At 47.5% G+C, this 16237-nt stretch overlaps 1 protein-coding gene across 6 annotated transcripts in view; it reads right to left on the bottom strand.

Annotated features, from left to right (window-relative positions):
* neil1 (nei-like DNA glycosylase 1) overlaps positions 1–8314 on the bottom strand; it is a 53358-nt gene extending 45044 nt beyond the window's left edge. For 4 of the 6 annotated variants that reach the window (XM_070864191.1, XM_070864188.1, XM_070864194.1 and 1 more), the window contains exons 1-2: positions 8182–8303; positions 2411–2884 (exon numbers count right to left, since the gene is read on the bottom strand). In XM_070864191.1, the coding sequence (XP_070720292.1) occupies positions 2411–2871 (461 nt within the window). In that variant the 5' untranslated portion in view covers positions 2872–2884; positions 8182–8303. The other 2 variants (XM_070864190.1, XM_070864189.1) reach the window with 2 other exon arrangements.
* Positions 8315–16237: the final 7923 nt, after the last annotated feature.

Genomic DNA, 16237 nt, shown 5'->3' with positions numbered 1-16237 from the left:
CAGTCTGCCAACATTCTTCAGAACACAAGAAACAGAAGCAGGAGTAGGTCCTACGGCCCCTTGAGCCTGCCCCGCCATTGAATAAGATCATGGCTGATCTTCGACCTCAACTCCATTTTCCCGCCCTATCTCCAGATCCCTTGATTTCCCGAGACTCCTTCAAAAATCTATCGATCTCTGCTTTGAATATATTCAGAGACTCAGCATCCACAGCCCTCCGGGGCAGAGAATTCCAAAGATTCACCACCCTCTGAGTGAAGAAATTGCTCCTCACCTCTGCTTTAAATGGCCCACCCCTTATCCTGTGCCCCCTAATTAGAATATAAGAACATAAAAATTAGGAGCAGGAGTCACTGTCAAGACTTGCGTTTGACTAAATGGCCAGCACCCATGTAAACTCTGCCTGTAACTGTAGCCCCACAAAGAGTCAATGCTTTAGGAGAGGAGGGAAATGGGAATAATTGCCACGAAAGAAGGACTTGCATTTATATAGCACTCTTAACACATCGCAAGACGCTTTACAGCCAATTGAGAACATTTTGAAAGTGCGGTCACTGTTGTAATGTAGGAAATGAGACAGCCAATTTGCTCTCAGCAAGCTCCCACTCACAGCAATGTAAACGGCCAGAAAGTCTGATATTAGCGATGTTGGTTGAGGGATGAATTTTAGGCCAGGACACCAAGGAGAACTCCCCTGCTCGTCTTTGAAATAGTGCCCTGGGTTCTTTAACATCCACCTCGGTTTAATGGCTCATTCAAAAGGCGGCACCTCCGACAGCGCAGCACTCCCTCAGCACTGCACTGGGAGTGTCAGCCTAGATTTATGTGCTCAAGTCCCTGGAGTGGGACTTGACCCCACAACCTTCTGACTCAGAGGCGAGTGTGCTGCCCACTGAGCCACGGCTGACACTCTGTGCCAAGTCATTTCTTTCTTTTAAATACAAAGTTCCTGCGTGTGGGAGGACAGTGCAATATGCTAATATTGGAAGGAATGCGCTCAGTGATATACTGGACCTATTACAGTTTATGATGTTAGGTTTCTGTTCAGCAGGGCACTGTAAACTCAAAGTACTGCCCCACACAAGTTAGATACGAGTACCAGGCTCCCAATCCAAGGCAATCAGACAATTCACTTACCTTTGGTCGAATACAGAATACTCGACAGGGCTGCTATACAACGCACAGGAGTGAAGCATTCCCTCTCAAAGCTAGCAAGACTCAAGTTGTCGCACTAGGATCAGAACTAGGTCAGAGAAGGTTGCGGCTCAGATAATCACGTCTGTTCAGCTGGACCATAGGATAGGTCCCCTGGGAGGACAGACGCACCAACGTTAGCGTTCTCGGCCAGGCCAACATCCCCAGCATCGAAGCACTGACCACACTCGACCAGCTCCGCTGGGTGGGCCACATCGTCCGCATGCCAGACATGAGACTCCCAAAGCAAGCGCTCTACTCGGAACTCGGAAGGTGGGCAGAGGGAACGTTTCAAGGACACCCTCAAAGCCTCCTTGATAGAATGCAACATCCCCACCGACACCTGGGAGTCCCTGGCCAAAGACCGCCCTCAGTGGAGGAAGAGCATCCGGGAGGGCGCTGAACACCTCGAGTTTCTGTGCCTCGGTGCGGGGAGTATTCGGAGTGGGGGTGGACGGGTTGACTGCGTAGATGGCGGTTGGTGGATGTGGTGTGGTTGGCGTCGCGGGGGTGTGGCTCCGGGGTGGCCGGGGCTGGGGGCTCGACATCCGGGGGTATTCGGCATTTGGGAAGGATTCTGACGGGACGGGGCGGGTTGGGTGCGGGGGGGGGGTGTTTCCGGTGTTGGGTGGGGGGGTGGGCTGTTTGGGGCTGGGATGGGGAGAGACTTTTTCACTCAGGGAGTTGTTGGCCCGTGGGGTTCCCTGCCGCGGAGAGTTGTTGATGCCAGTTCATTGGATGTGTTCGGGAGGGAGTTGGATGTGGTCCTTGCGGCTGGGGGGATTGGGGGGGGGGTTGTGGGTGGGGGGGGGGGGGGGGGGAGTGCTGGGGTGGGTGATCAGCCATGATCTTGTTGAATGGTGGGGCAGGCTTGAAGGGCCGAATGGCCTACTCCTGCACCTATTTTCTATGTTTCTATGTCTCGTCGCCGAGAGCATGCAGAAAACAAGCGCAGGCAGCGGAAGGAGCGTGCGGCAAACCAGATTCCCCACCCACCCTTTCCTTCAACAACTATCTGTCCCACCTGTGACAGGGACTGTGGTTCTCGTCTTGGACTGTACAGCCACCTGAGAACTCACTTTTAGAATGGAAGCAAGTCTTCCTCGATTTCGAGGGACTGCCTACGTTGATGAGGATAGGGCAAATGGACAAGGACAGCCTTTGGCCAGCCTCCCCCTCTCACAGAAATTAGGAGAGAAAAGAAACACAATCATACCTGAACTTTTCATATTCAAACATCACACAAGGCCCTCTGTCCAGCTGCCAGGTCCCGTGGACCTCCCAGCTCCCGAACCGCCTCGCATCAACAAAGCACAGCACCTGCCTGGGCCTCCCGTTGGTGAAGAACTTGAGATGGGCGTGTTTGGGGACCTCTTCCTCGCTCGTCAGTTTGAAGGACCCCGACATCCCGAAGCGGAAGACGATGTCCATGGGACCGGGCAATCCCTTTGTGCGCTCCAGCGCAGGTGGCTTGACGTCCTCCTCCTTGATGGGGGTGAGAGTCAGCTTGACCTCTTTCCCTCGCGAGGCGGCGGAGATGACGTAAGCGTCGCACTCAAAAGGCACCTCGCAGTTTTTGCTCACTGCCGACTTTTCCACTTTGCCTGAAAACACGGCGCCACTGCAGACTCGGTTAACAAACCGGCTTGCCAAGTGAAGTTCGGGTCCTTCAGGCATTTTAGAAGACAATCTAGATGAATAATTTAAAGAAAAAACAGTGATCAGGACAGAAGGCCATATATAAAAAAAGAAATATTTATATAGCGCCTTTCACAAGCACTGGATGCCGCAAAGCGCTTTGCAGACAATTGAGTAATTTTTGACGTGTGGTCACTGTTGTCATGTGGGAAACGCGGCTGTCAATTTGCGCACAGCAAGCTCCCACAAACAGCAATGTGACAATGACCAGATGCTCTGTTATTTAGCAGATGAGGCATGGATGAGGGTTTCAACGGATGAGGCAGGGGCAAATACCTACACAGAATATCTTTTTAAAGTGCAAGGTAAAAAATAAATACTTGCATTTGTATAGCGCCTATCACGACTGCCGGACGTCTCAAAGCGCTTTACAGCCAATGAAGTACTTTTGGAGTGTGGTCGCTGTTGTAATGTGGGAAACGTACTGCTCTATGTCACTGAGCTGCCAGTAAAATTAGCACAAAGATAACTGAAACGCATCAAAATGCAAACTTAATAACTGGATTTTACAAAGAATGCCATAGGAACATGAGGAAAGGTGCAAGACCCTTCATTGCTGGAACCCCCACTCAATTCGCAACATTTGCCAGATGTCTCAGCCTTCTGAGGTTTCTTAAAAGATGATTAAATTTTCCATTAGATATATTTAAACCTAGTTTCAGTCACTGCAGGTCCATATTTTTGATTCTCAAGATGCATTCGAGTTACATGCAAAGCTTGTTTGGGCGTGGGCTGTGTCGCTGAGTGGTTGAGGATTACAAGCTATATGTGTCAACTGTGGCTCAGTGGGTAGCACTCTCTCGCCTCTGGGTCAGAAGGTTGTGGATTCAAGTCCCACTCCAGGGATTTGAGCACATAAATCTAGGCCGACACTTCAGTGCAGTGCTGAGGGAGCGCCGCACTGCCGGAGGTGCCGTCTTTCGGAGATGTTAAACCGAGGCCCCGTCTGCTCTCTCAGGTGGATGTAAAAGATCCCAGGGCACTATTTTGAAAAAGATCAGGGGAGTTATCCCCGGTGTGCTGGGGCCAATATTTATCCCGCAATCAACAGAACAGAAACAGATTATCTGGTCATTATCACATTGCTGCTTGCTGTGCGCAAATTGGTTGCCGTGTTTCCCACATTACAACAGTGACTACACTCCAAATTGCTTGTAAAGTGCTTTGAGACGTCCGGTGGTTGTGAAAGGCGCTATATAAATGCAAGTTTTTCTTTATTTTTACAGTGCAGGACTGCGGTTGAAACAATGGAGCCAATTTTCCAAAGCCACACGGCCAGCGAAAAGCCACACTGGCTGGCCGGGAAATCCCAGGCGTGCTGCCCTGCATGTAATTCCCTGATCACAGAATCTTGCAGCACAGAAGGAGGCCATTCGGCCCATCGTGCCCGTGCCAGCTCTTTGAAAGAGCTATCCAATTAGTTGCACTCTCCCTTGCTCATTCCCCATAGTCCTGCAAATGTCTCCTTTTCAAGTATTTAACCAACTCCCTTTTGAATGTTACAATTGAATCTGCTCCCACCACACCTTCCGAGATGAGGAGAAACTTCTTCACCCAGAGAGTGGTGAACCTGTGGAATTCTCTACCACAGAAAGTAGTTGAGGCCAATTCACTAAATATATTCAAAAGGGAGTTAGATGAAGTCCTTACTACTCGGGGGATCAAGGGTTATGGCGAGAAAGCAGGAAGGGGGTACTGAAGTTTCATGTTCAGCCATGAACTCATTGAATGGCGGTGCAGGCTAGAAGGGCTGAATGGCCTGCTCCTGCACCTATTTTCTATGTTTCTATGTTTCAGGCACTGAATTCCAGATCACAGCTAATTTCCCTCCTGGTTCCTTTGCCAATTATTTTAAATCCGCCTCCTCTGGTTGCCGAGGCTTCTGGCAGTGGAAACCGTTTCTTCTGATCTATTCCAACACTGAACACCTTGATTAAATCTCCTCTTAACCTTCTCTGCTCTGAAGACCACAATCCCAGCTTCTCTGGTCTCTGACACAATTTACCCTGGTTACTCACGGACAGAAAAGCCTCTAAATATCTCAAATGCTGCCCATTTGTCACACAGTGGGTACGGTAGCATAGTGGTTGTTACTGGGCTAGTAATCCAGAGGCTTAAAACACTAGTTAGGCCACAGCTAGAGGACTGTGTGCAGTTCTGGTCACCACATTACAGGAAAGATGTGATGGCACGAGAGAGGGTACAGAGGAGATTTACCAGGATGTTGCCTGGACTGGAGAATTTTAGCTATGAGGAAAGATTGGATAGGTTGGGTTTGTTTTCTTTGGAACAGAAGAGGCTGAGAGGAGACCTCATTGAGGTGTATAAAATTATGAGAGGTCGAGATAGAATGGATAGGAAGGACCTATTTGACTTAGCAGAGGGGTCAACAACCAGGGGGCATAGATTTAAAGTAATTGGTAGGAGGTCTAGAGGGGATTTGAGGGGAAATGACTTCACCCAGAGGGTGGTGGGGGTGTGGAACTCACTGCCTGAAAGGGTGGTAGAGGCAGAAACCCTCACCACATTTAAAAAGTACTTGGATGTGCACTTGAAGTGCCGTAACCTGCAGGGCTACGGACCTAGAGCTGGAAAGTGGGATTAGGCTGGATAGCTCTTTGTCGGCCGGCACGCACACGATGGGCGAAATGTTCTCCTTCCCTGCTGTAAATTTCTATGATTCTATGACCTGCACTAATGATCCAGGGATACAAGTTCAAATCCTACAACGGCAGCTGAGGGGAATTTAAATTCAGTTAATTAAATAAATCTGGAATTAACAAAGCTAGTATCAGTAATGGTGACCATGAAACAGCTAGATCGTCGTAAAAACCCATCTGGTTCACTAATGTAATTTAGGGAAGGAAATCTTCCGCCCTTACCCGGTCTGGCCTATGTGTGACTCCAGACCCAAAGCAATGTGGCTGACTCTTAACTGTCCCTCTGCGGTTCAAGGCGGCAGCTCATCACCTCCTTCTTGAAGGGCAATTAGGGATGGGCAATAAATGCTGGCCTTGCCAGCGACACGCACATCCCATGAATGAATAAAATATATATACTTGGTAAACAGTCCCTCTATGAGTACTCAGTCTTGTTGCATACAACATGCATGATACACTATCCAAAAAACACTGCCTGCCTAATGTCACAATATAACACGGAAATATCAATACAGTGCAGCCCTTCACAGTAACAGGAGCCCCAAATCGTTACCTTATAGTGCAAGTTTGTGCAACTGATACCATTAACAGTTGGAGATCAAGCAACGCTTTCTACGTTAAAGGTGCTATACAAATGCAAGTAGTTGTTAACATAAGAACATAAGAATTAGGAACAGGAGTAGGCCATCTAGCCCCTCGAGCCTGCTCCGCCATTCAACAAGATCATGGCAGATCTGGCCGTGGACTCAGCTCCATTTACCCGCCCGCTCCCCATAACCCTTAATTCCCTTATTGGTTAAAAATCTGTGATTTGAATACATTCAATGAGCTAGCCTCAACTGTTTCCTTGGGCAGAGAATTCCACAGATTCACAACCCTCTGGGAGAAGAAATTCCTTCTCAACTTGGTTTTAAATTGTCTCCCCCGTATTTTGAGGCTGTGCCCCCTAGTTCTAGTCTCCCCTACCAGTGGAAACAACCTCTCTGCCTCTATCTTGTCTATCCCTTTCATTATTTTAAATGTTTCTATAAGATCACCCCTCATCCTTCTGAACTCCAACGAGTAAAGACCCAGTCTACTCAATATATCATCATACATCATTATACATCATAAGAACAGAAGAAATAGGATCAGGAGTAGGCCATTTGGCCCCTTGAGCCTGCTCCGCCATTCAATAAGATCATGGCTGATCTGATCTTGCCCTCAGCTCCACTTCCCTACCCGCTCCCCATAACCCTTAATTCGCTTATCGTTCAAAAATCTGTCTATCTCCACCTTGAATATATTCAATGACCCAGCCTCCACAGCTCTCTGGGGCAGAAAATTCCACAGATTCACCACCCTCTGCGAGAAGAAATTCCTCCTCATCTCCATTTTAAATGGGCGACCCATTATTCTGAGATTATGCCCCCTAATTCTTGATTCCCCCACGAGGGAAACATCCTCTCTGCATCTACCCTGTCAAGCCCCCTCAGAATCTTACACGTTTCAACAAGATCATCTCTCATTCTTCTAAACGCCAATGAGTATAGGCCCAACCCGCTCATCCTTTCTTCATAAGACAACCAAGAAAAGATGTATGGATTATACAGCAATGTTTCACATGTAGCCACAGGCCTCATTCAGCTCCTGAACTCTGGCAATTCATTCCATTTATGCCTAGAAAAATCAATGGAAATTAAATCTGGACGGTCTCAATAATTAGCATCTAATCCACATCTAAACCTTTAAGCCCAAGTTGAAAATCTACACCAGTAAAGACTTTCATTTGTATAGTATCTTTCACGGCTTCAGGATATCACAAAGCGCTTTACAATCAATGAATTACTTTTTGAAGAGTAGCCACTGTTGCAATAAAAAGACTTGCATTTGTATAGCACCTGTCATGACCACCGGACTTCTCAAAGTGCTTTACAGCCAATGAAGTACTTCTGGAGTGTAGTCACTGTTGTAATGTGGGAAACACAGCAGCCAACATGCGCACAGCAAGCTCCCACAAACAGCAATATGATAATGACCAGATAATCTGTTTTAGCGATGTTGGTTGAGGGATAAATATTGGCCAGGACACCGGGGATAACTCCCCCTGCTCTTCTTCGAAATAGTGGCCATGGGATCTTTTACGTCCACCTGATAAGAGCAGACGGAGCCTCGGTTTAACGTCTCATCCGAAAGACAGCACCTCCGACAGTGCAGCGCTCCCTCAGTACTGCAATGGGAGTGTCAGCCTAGATTTTTGTGCTCAAATCTCTAGAGTGAGACTTGAACCCACAACCTTCTGACTCAGGTGTCACCTTAAATCGAGGCTGGTATATAGTAAATATGGTCATTACGATGTGCATAAGCTGTCCAACAAAGCGACAGGAACCTAACTCACACACACACTAACCCTTCGCTCGGGGTAGGCTGGATAGTGACACTGTCACATATGCAGTGTTGCTTCACAACAGTGCAGCAAGTAAAAGTGGTTGGATTAAGCACGGCTGCTGGAAGATGAAGTTATATAGACCTCCCTTTCTAGCCAGGGAATTTCCCAGCCTTTGCAATGAAATGCCTGTCGGGTCCGACACGTGAGCAACTTTGTTGCAAAACAGCGCAAAGAATGCAACAAGACCACAATGATACCGACCAAAGCACACACGCGTGAGAAAAGACCGGTGCAGTTGCATCAAATGAGTTTGCAATGCAACTTTTAGTCTGAACAAACCCCCGAACAGAATCAGTGCCTCTTCCAATGTGGGTTTCACTTCCTCACCGTTTCTCAGTGATGCAATCTGGGACTTGTAGTCCCTTCAGTCTTAAAGGGACAGAGTATAAAAAGGAAATAAAGCAAAGGTTTGTCTTTATATAGCGCCCTTCACGACCACTGGACGTCCCAAAGTGATTTACAGCCAATGCAGTACTGTACTTAAAAGAAAGACTTGCATTTATATAGCGCCTTTCACAACCACAGGATATCCCGAAGCGCTTTACAGCCAATGAATAACTTTTTGAAGTATATTCACTGTTGTAATGTAGGAAATGCAGCAGCTAATTTGCGCACAGCAAGCTCCCACAAACAGCAATGTGACAATGACAAGATGATCTGTTTTATGCTGATCAAGGGATAAATATTGGGCAGCGAGAACTCACTCGCTTTTCTTCCAAATAGTGCCATGGGATCTTTTATATCCAGCTGAGAGAGCAGACAGGGCCTTGATTTAGCATCTGATCTGAAAGACAGCACCTCCAACAGTGCAGCGCTCCATCGGTACTGCACTGGAGTGTCAGCCTAGATTTATGTGCTCAAGTCTCTGGAGTGGGTCTTGAACCCACAACCTTCTGATTCAGAGGCGAGGGTGCTGCCCACTGAGCCACGGCTGACATTACATTAAAACAAAATATGACCAATACCAATGGACGGTTGTTTTTAAAAAGGATTTTGAGCTCTCCGGCTCCTCCATTGCGTGAACCATTTTTTCACAAAAAGGGTAGGAGGAAACTGGAACTCTCGCCCCCCCAGTGGATTTTGTGTGTCAATTGGAGATTTCAAGATTGAGACAATTTTTTTGTTATGCAAGGATATCAAGGGATACGGAGCAAAGGAACATGGAGTTGAGGTACAGATCAGCCCTGAACTGTTTGAATGGCGAAGTTGCCCCGAGGAACTGAATGGCCTCCTCCTGTTCATGTGTGTCATCTTGGCTAGAACTCTAAGTCAGAAAGTTCAAACCATGACTTGAGCGCTTCATCTAGGCTAACAATTTAGTGCAGACCAGAGGCAGTGCTGGATTGTTATAAGTCTTTCCAATGAGACGTGAAACCATAGTCCCCTCCCCCAACCCGTTTGCGGGCAGATGGAGTGTTGCCAACTCTGATTGGATTCAGGGATGTTGCGTCATGTGACTTCCCCGCGGTGAGAGAGTCTGGCAGAAGCATCGCCGGAAAAAGACCCACCAAGCGTCGGGTCAAGGGGAGAACATTAAGAATTAGGAGCAGGAGTCAGCCATTCGGCCCCTCGAGCCTGCTTCGCCATTCAATAAGATCATGGCTGATCTTCGACCTCAACTCCACTTTCCTGCCCTATTCCCATATCCCTTGATTCCCTTAATATCCAAAAATCTATCGATCTCTGTCTTGAATATACTCAATGACTGAGCCTCCACAGCCCTCTGGGGTAGAGAATTCCAAAGATTCACCACCCTCTGAATGAAGAAATTTCTCCTCATCTCAGTCCTCAACCTTCAGGGCTATTGACCGAGGGCCGTGCGGCTCTTTGTCGGCCAGCGCGGACACGATGAGCCGAAATGGCCTCCTTCTGCGCTGTAAATTTCTATGTTTCTTTGTTTCAATGGCCGACCACTTATTCTGAGACTGTGTGACCCCTGGTTCTAGACTACTCAGCCAGAAGAAACAGCCTCCCTGCATCTACCCTATCAAGCCCTGTAAGAATTTTGTATGTTTCTATGAGATCACCTCTCATTCTTCTAAACACTAGAGAATATAGGCCCAGTCTACTCAATCTCTTCTCATAGGACAATCCCCCCCCATCCCAGGAATCAGTCTGGTGAACCTTCATTGCACTCCCTCTATGGCAAGTATATCCTTCCTGGGGTAAGGAGACCAAAACTGTTCCCAACACTCCAGGTGCGGTCTCACCAGGGCCCTATATAATTGCAGTAAGACGTCTTTATTCTTATCCTCTTGTGATAAAGGCCATCCATGCAGCATGCAGGAGGACATGAGGGGCTGCTCCCGCCGGCCAGCAAGCAGCAGCGTGTTATCAGCTCCATGGGACAGAGAAGTCACCTTGCTCGATCGCCGCGGTGGGCGGACAGAGCGCCAGTGAGTGCTCGGCGCTCGGGAACTCCGTGGGTGAGGGAGTGCCGCAGGGCGCCTGCTTGCTCTGCAGCTTACCAACGCATGAACAAACGGAATATGCCCTTGCAAAGAGCCGGCACAGGAACGACGGGCTGAACGACATCCTTCTGCGCTGCCTCGATTTCAAACTTCTCATCTCTGGTTTCATATCCCTCCATGGGCCTCGTCCCTCCCTATCTCTGTACTCTCCTCCAGCCCCACAAACCCCACCGAGATGTCTGCACTCCTCTAATTCTGCCCCTCTTGAGCATCCCTGAGTATAATCGCTCAACCATCGGTGGCCGTGCCTTCAGCTGCCTGGGCCCCAAGCTCTGGAACTCCCTCCCTAAACCTCTCCGCCTCTCTACCTCTCTTTCCTCTTTCAAGACATTCCTTAAAACCTACCTCTTTGACCAAGGTTTAGATCACGTGCGCTAATTTCTACTTATGCGGCTCGGTGTCAAATTCTTATCGAATAATACTCCTGTGAAACGCCTTAGGATGTTTCACTATGTTAAAGGCGCTATATAAATACAAGTTGTTGTTGTTGTATCATTCAATGCCGAGTTCTTCTACTGTAAAGGTGAGTGTTCACTCTCAGGGATACAATGCTATAGATTGTTGTTGGGCAAGGGAATCAAGGGATATGGGGATCGGGCAGGAAAGTGGAGTTGAGGTCGATGATCAGCCATGATCTTATTGAATGGTGGAGCCGGCTCGAGGGGCCGAATGGCCTACTCCTGCTCCTACTTCTTTTGTTCTTATGTTCTCCCCTTGGCAGGTCTTTTCCCAGCGATGTTTCTCCCGGATACTCTCACCGCAGGCAGATCATCAGAAAAGGTTGCTCACAGCAGTTCCCGGCAACTTAATCTTTAAACCCTGAAGACCCCAGAAAAATTGGATTGGCAACCCTAGCGGACGCAAAGACCCTCGTGGAATTGTTTGGCAAGGAGTAGGCGAGTTCTTCTGGAATCCCAGGCAAAATCTCTCAACCACCACCACCAAAGTACATCATCAACTAGCCATTCACCTCATTGCTGTTTGTGGGATCTTGCTGTGTGCAGAATGGCATGCTTGCTTGCATTACAAGTCTGACCATACTCTAACAAGTAATTCATTGATTGTAAAATATTTTACAATGTCCTGAGGAAGTGATAGGCGTTTTATAAATACACTCCCAAACATTCTGCCTGAAGTCAATGATTCATGGTCCCATATCAGTTATGCAAGTCAGTGTATTGTGTATCGGGGGGGACATGTTCTCCAAGAAATGTTCATTTTGAGGCTTAATCTGGTGTATTGATCAGCAGATTTAAATTCTTCATACAATAATATCCACTGAATAATTCTTGGATATTGTAATTAATTTGTATATGTCTTTTTTGGAGGGGCTTTGGCATGAATCGGTGAACAACTTGTATATATATATGTAGCTCCTCTAAAGTAGTAAAACTGTCCCAAGGCGCTTCACAGGAGCGCTGTCAAACAAAATTTGACACCGAGCCACATAAGGAGATATTAGGGCAGAGCTTGGTCAAAGAGGTAGGCTTTAAGGAGCATTTTAAAGGAGAGAAAGGCAGAGAGATTTAGGGAGGGAATTCTAGAGTTTGGGGCCCAGGCAGCTGTAGGCACAGCCACCAATGGTGGAGCGATGAAAATCAGGGATGCACAAAAGGCCAGAATTGGAGGAGTGCAGAGATCTCGAGAGGTGGGGGGGGGGGGGAGTTGTAGGGCTGGAAGAGGTTACAGAGAACTACTTACTCATCTCATTTAGCGAAACAAATTAGATATCTGGACAAAGTCACCTTGATCTTATCTTTAACAGTGTCAGCTGTGGCTCAGTGGGCAGCACATTCACCTCAGAGTCAGAAGGTTGTGGGTTCAAGTCCCACTCCAGGGACGAGCACATAAATCTAGGCTGACACTCCCAGTGCAGTGCTGAGGGAGTGCTGCACTGTCTGATGTGTCGTCTTTCGGATGAAATATTAAACCGAGGCCCTGTCTGCTCTCTCAGGTGGACGTAAAAGATCCCATGGCGCTATTTCAAAGAAGAGCAGGGAATTTATTCCCAGTGACCTGGCCAATATTTATCCCTCAATCAATATAACAAAAACAGATTATCTGGGTCATTATCATATTGCTGTTTGTGGGAGCTTGCTGTGCGCAAATTGGCTGCAGCATTTCCCACATTACAACAGTGACTACACTCCAAAAGTACTTCATTGGCTGTAAAGCGCTTTGAGACATCCGGTGGTCGTGAAAGTCGCTATATAAATGCAAGTCTTTTTTTTCCCCCTTTCTTTAAATAACTATTGTCTTTTTATTTCTGCAAAGTCAGTTTAGACAAGAATGAACCGGCGTTTTATAGCAGCTATCACTGGGCCATCACAAGATGGCTGCCCAAATCGCTTTCACCCTGGGGAAGAGTTTGGGACCTGGAGGACAGCTTGGAAGCAGATTCCGACAGAAGCTTTGAACCTGCAGGAAGCAGAGGGCAAAGCTTACAGTGCAGGGACTGCAACAGGCTTTCAGATGCTGGAGAATGGATGGGAGTAACGAATGGGACCTACGAATGGGACCTGGATCAAGCCAAGAGGAAAATCTGGGGTTTAGAGCATCAGCTTACCAGCTAGACAAAATAACGGAGTTGTCCAGCTTGCTTGCAGAGAGAAGTGTAAAGCAATCTGGGTACGGTAGCATGGTGGCTATGTTACTGCGAGGAAGATCGAGAAGAGGGTTGGTGCGATGCATGCCAGACACAAGACTCCCAACGCAAGCGCTCTACTTGGAACTCCTACACGGCAAGCGATCCCCAGGCAGGCAGTGGAAACGTTTCAAGGACACCCTCAAAGCCTCCTTGATAAAGTGCAACATTCCCACTGACACCTGAGAGTCCCTGGCCCAAGACCACCCGAAGTGGAGGAAAAGCATCCGGGAGGGCGCTGAGCACCTCGAGTCTCGTCGCCGAGAGCATGCAAAAAACAAGCGCAGGCAGCGGAAGGAGCGTGCGGCAAACCAGACTCCCCACCCACCCTTTCCTTCAACCACTGTCTGTCCCACCTGTGACAGAGACTGTAATTCCCGTATTGGACTGTACAGTCACCTGAGAATTCACTTTTAGAGTGGAAGCAAGTCTTCCTCGATTTCGAGAGACTGCCTATGATGATGATGGACTAGTAATCCAGGACTAGTTGGCCTGGACTAATGATCCGGAGACACGAGATCAAATCCCACCACGGCAGCTGGGGAATTTAAATTCAGTTAATTAAATAAATCTAGAATAAAAAGCTTGTATCAGTAATGGTGACCATGGAACTACCAGATTGTCATAAAAACCCAACTGACCAACTAGGGGGGAGGCCATCTTAGACTGGGTGTTATGTAATGAGAAAGGATTAATTAGCAATCTCGTTGTGCGAGGCCCCTTGGGGAAGAGTGACCATAATATGGTGGAATTCTGCATTAGGATGGAGAATGAAACAGTTAATTCAGAGACCATGGTCCAGAACTTAAAGAAGGCTAACTTTGAAGGTATGAGGCGTGAATTGGCTGAGATGGATTGGCGAATGATACTTAAGGGGTTGACTGTGGATGGGCAATGGCAGACATTTAGAGACCGCATGGATGAACTACAACAATTGTACATTCCTGTCTGGCATAGAAATAAAAAAGGGAAGGTGGCTCAACCGTGGCTATCAAGGGAAATCAGGGATAGTATTAAAGCCAAGGAAGTGGCATACAAATTGGCCAGAAATAGCAGCGAACCTGGGGACTGGGAGAAATTTAGAACTCAGCAGAGGAGGACAAAGGGTTTGATTAGGGCAGGGAAAATGGAGTATGAGAAGAAGCTTGCAGGGAACATTAAGACGGATTGCAAAAGTTTCTATAGATATGTAAAGAGAAAAAGGTTAGTAAAGACAAATGTAGGTCCCCTGCAGTCAGAATCAGGGGAAGTCATAACGGGGAACAAAGAAATGGCGGACCAATTGAACAAGTACTTTGGTTCGGTATTCACGAAGGAGGACACGAACAACCTTCCGGTTATAAAAGGGGTCGGGGGGTCTAGTAAGGAGGAGGAACTGAGGGAAATCCTTATTAGCCGGGAAATTGTGTTGGGGAAATTGATGGGATTGAAGGCCGATAAATCCCCAGGGCCTGATGGACTGCATCCCAGAGTACTTAAGGAGGTGGCCTTGGAAATAGTGGATGCGTTGACAGTCATTTTCCAACATTCCATTGACTCTGGATCAGTTCCTATGGAGTGGAGGGTAGCCAATGTAACCCCACTTTTTAAAAAAGGAGGGAGAGAGAAAACAGGGAATAATAGACCGGTCAGCCTGACATCGGTAGTGGGTAAAATGATGGAATCAATTATTAAGGATGTCATAGCAGTGCATTTGGAAAGAGGTGACATGATAGGTCCAAGTCAGCATGGATTTGTGAAAGGGAAATCATGCTTGACAAATCTTCTGGAATTTTTTGAGGATGTTTCCAGTAGAGTGGATAAGGGAGAACCAGTTGATGTGGTATATTTGGACTTTCAGAAGGCGTTCGACAAGGTCCCACACAAGAGATTGATGTGCAAAGTTAGAGCACATGGGATTGGGGGTAGTGTACTGACATGGATTGAGAACTGGTTGTCAGACAGGAAGCAAAGAGTAGGAGTAAATGGGTACTTTTCAGAATGGCAGGCAGTGACTAGTGGGGTACCGCAAGGTTCTGTGCTGGGGCCCCAGCTGTTTACACTGTACATTAATGATTTAGATGAGGGGATTAAATGTAGTATCTCCAAATTTGCGGATGACACTAAGTTGGGTGGCAGTGTGAGCTGCGAGGAGGATGCTGTGAGGCTGCAGAGCGACTTGGATAGGTTAGGTGAGTGGGCAAATGCATGGCAGATGAAGTATAATGTGGATAAATGTGAGGTTATCCACTTTGGTGGTAAAAACAGAGAGACAGACTATTATCTGAATGGTGACAGATTAGGAAAAGGGGAGGTGCAAAGAGACCTGGGTGTCATGGTACATCAGTCATTGAAGGTTGGCATGCAGGTGCAGCAGGCGGTTAAGAAAGCAAATGGCATGTTGGCCTTCATAGCAAGGGGATTTGAGTACAGGGGCAGGGAGGTGTTGCTACAGTTGTACAGGGCATTGGTGAGGCCACACCTGGAGTATTGTGTACAGTTTTGGTCTCCTAACCTGAGGAAGGACATTCTTGCTATTGAGGGAGTGCAGCGAAGGTTCACCAGACTGATTCCCGGGATGGCGGGACTGACCTATCAAGAAAGACTGGATCAACTGGGCTTGTATTCACTGGAGTTCAGAAGAATGAGAGGGGACCTCATAGAAACATATAAAATTCTGACGGGGTTAGACAGGTTAGATGCAGGAAGAATGTTCCCAATGTTGGGGAAGTCCAGAACCAGGGGTCACAGTCTAAGGATAAGGGGTAAGCCATTTAGGACCGAGATGCGGAGGAACTTCTTCACCCAGAGAGTGGTGAACCTGTGGAATTCTCTACCACAGAAAGTTGTTGAGGCCAATTCACTAAATATATTCAAAAAGGAGTTAGATGAGGTCCTTACTGCTAGGGGGATCAAGGGGTATGGCGAGAAAGCAGGAATGGGGTACTGAAGTTGAATGTTCAGCCATGAACTCATTGAATGGCGGTGCAGGCTAGAAGGGCCGAATGGCCTACTCCTGCACCTATTTTCTATGTTTCTATGTTTCTATGTTTCTAATAGGAAAGGAAATCTGCCGCCCTTACCCGGTCTGGCCTACATGCGGCTCCAGATCCACAACAATGTGGTTGACTCTTAACTGCCCTCTGAAATGGTGGCTCACCAC

This window comes from Pristiophorus japonicus, chromosome 21 (genome assembly GCF_044704955.1).
Source record: "Pristiophorus japonicus isolate sPriJap1 chromosome 21, sPriJap1.hap1, whole genome shotgun sequence".
In the NCBI taxonomy this organism is placed as follows: Eukaryota; Metazoa; Chordata; class Chondrichthyes; family Pristiophoridae; genus Pristiophorus; species Pristiophorus japonicus.
The sequence above is the reverse complement of the archived record's forward strand: the minus strand, read 5'-3'. Positions and strand labels throughout refer to the sequence as shown.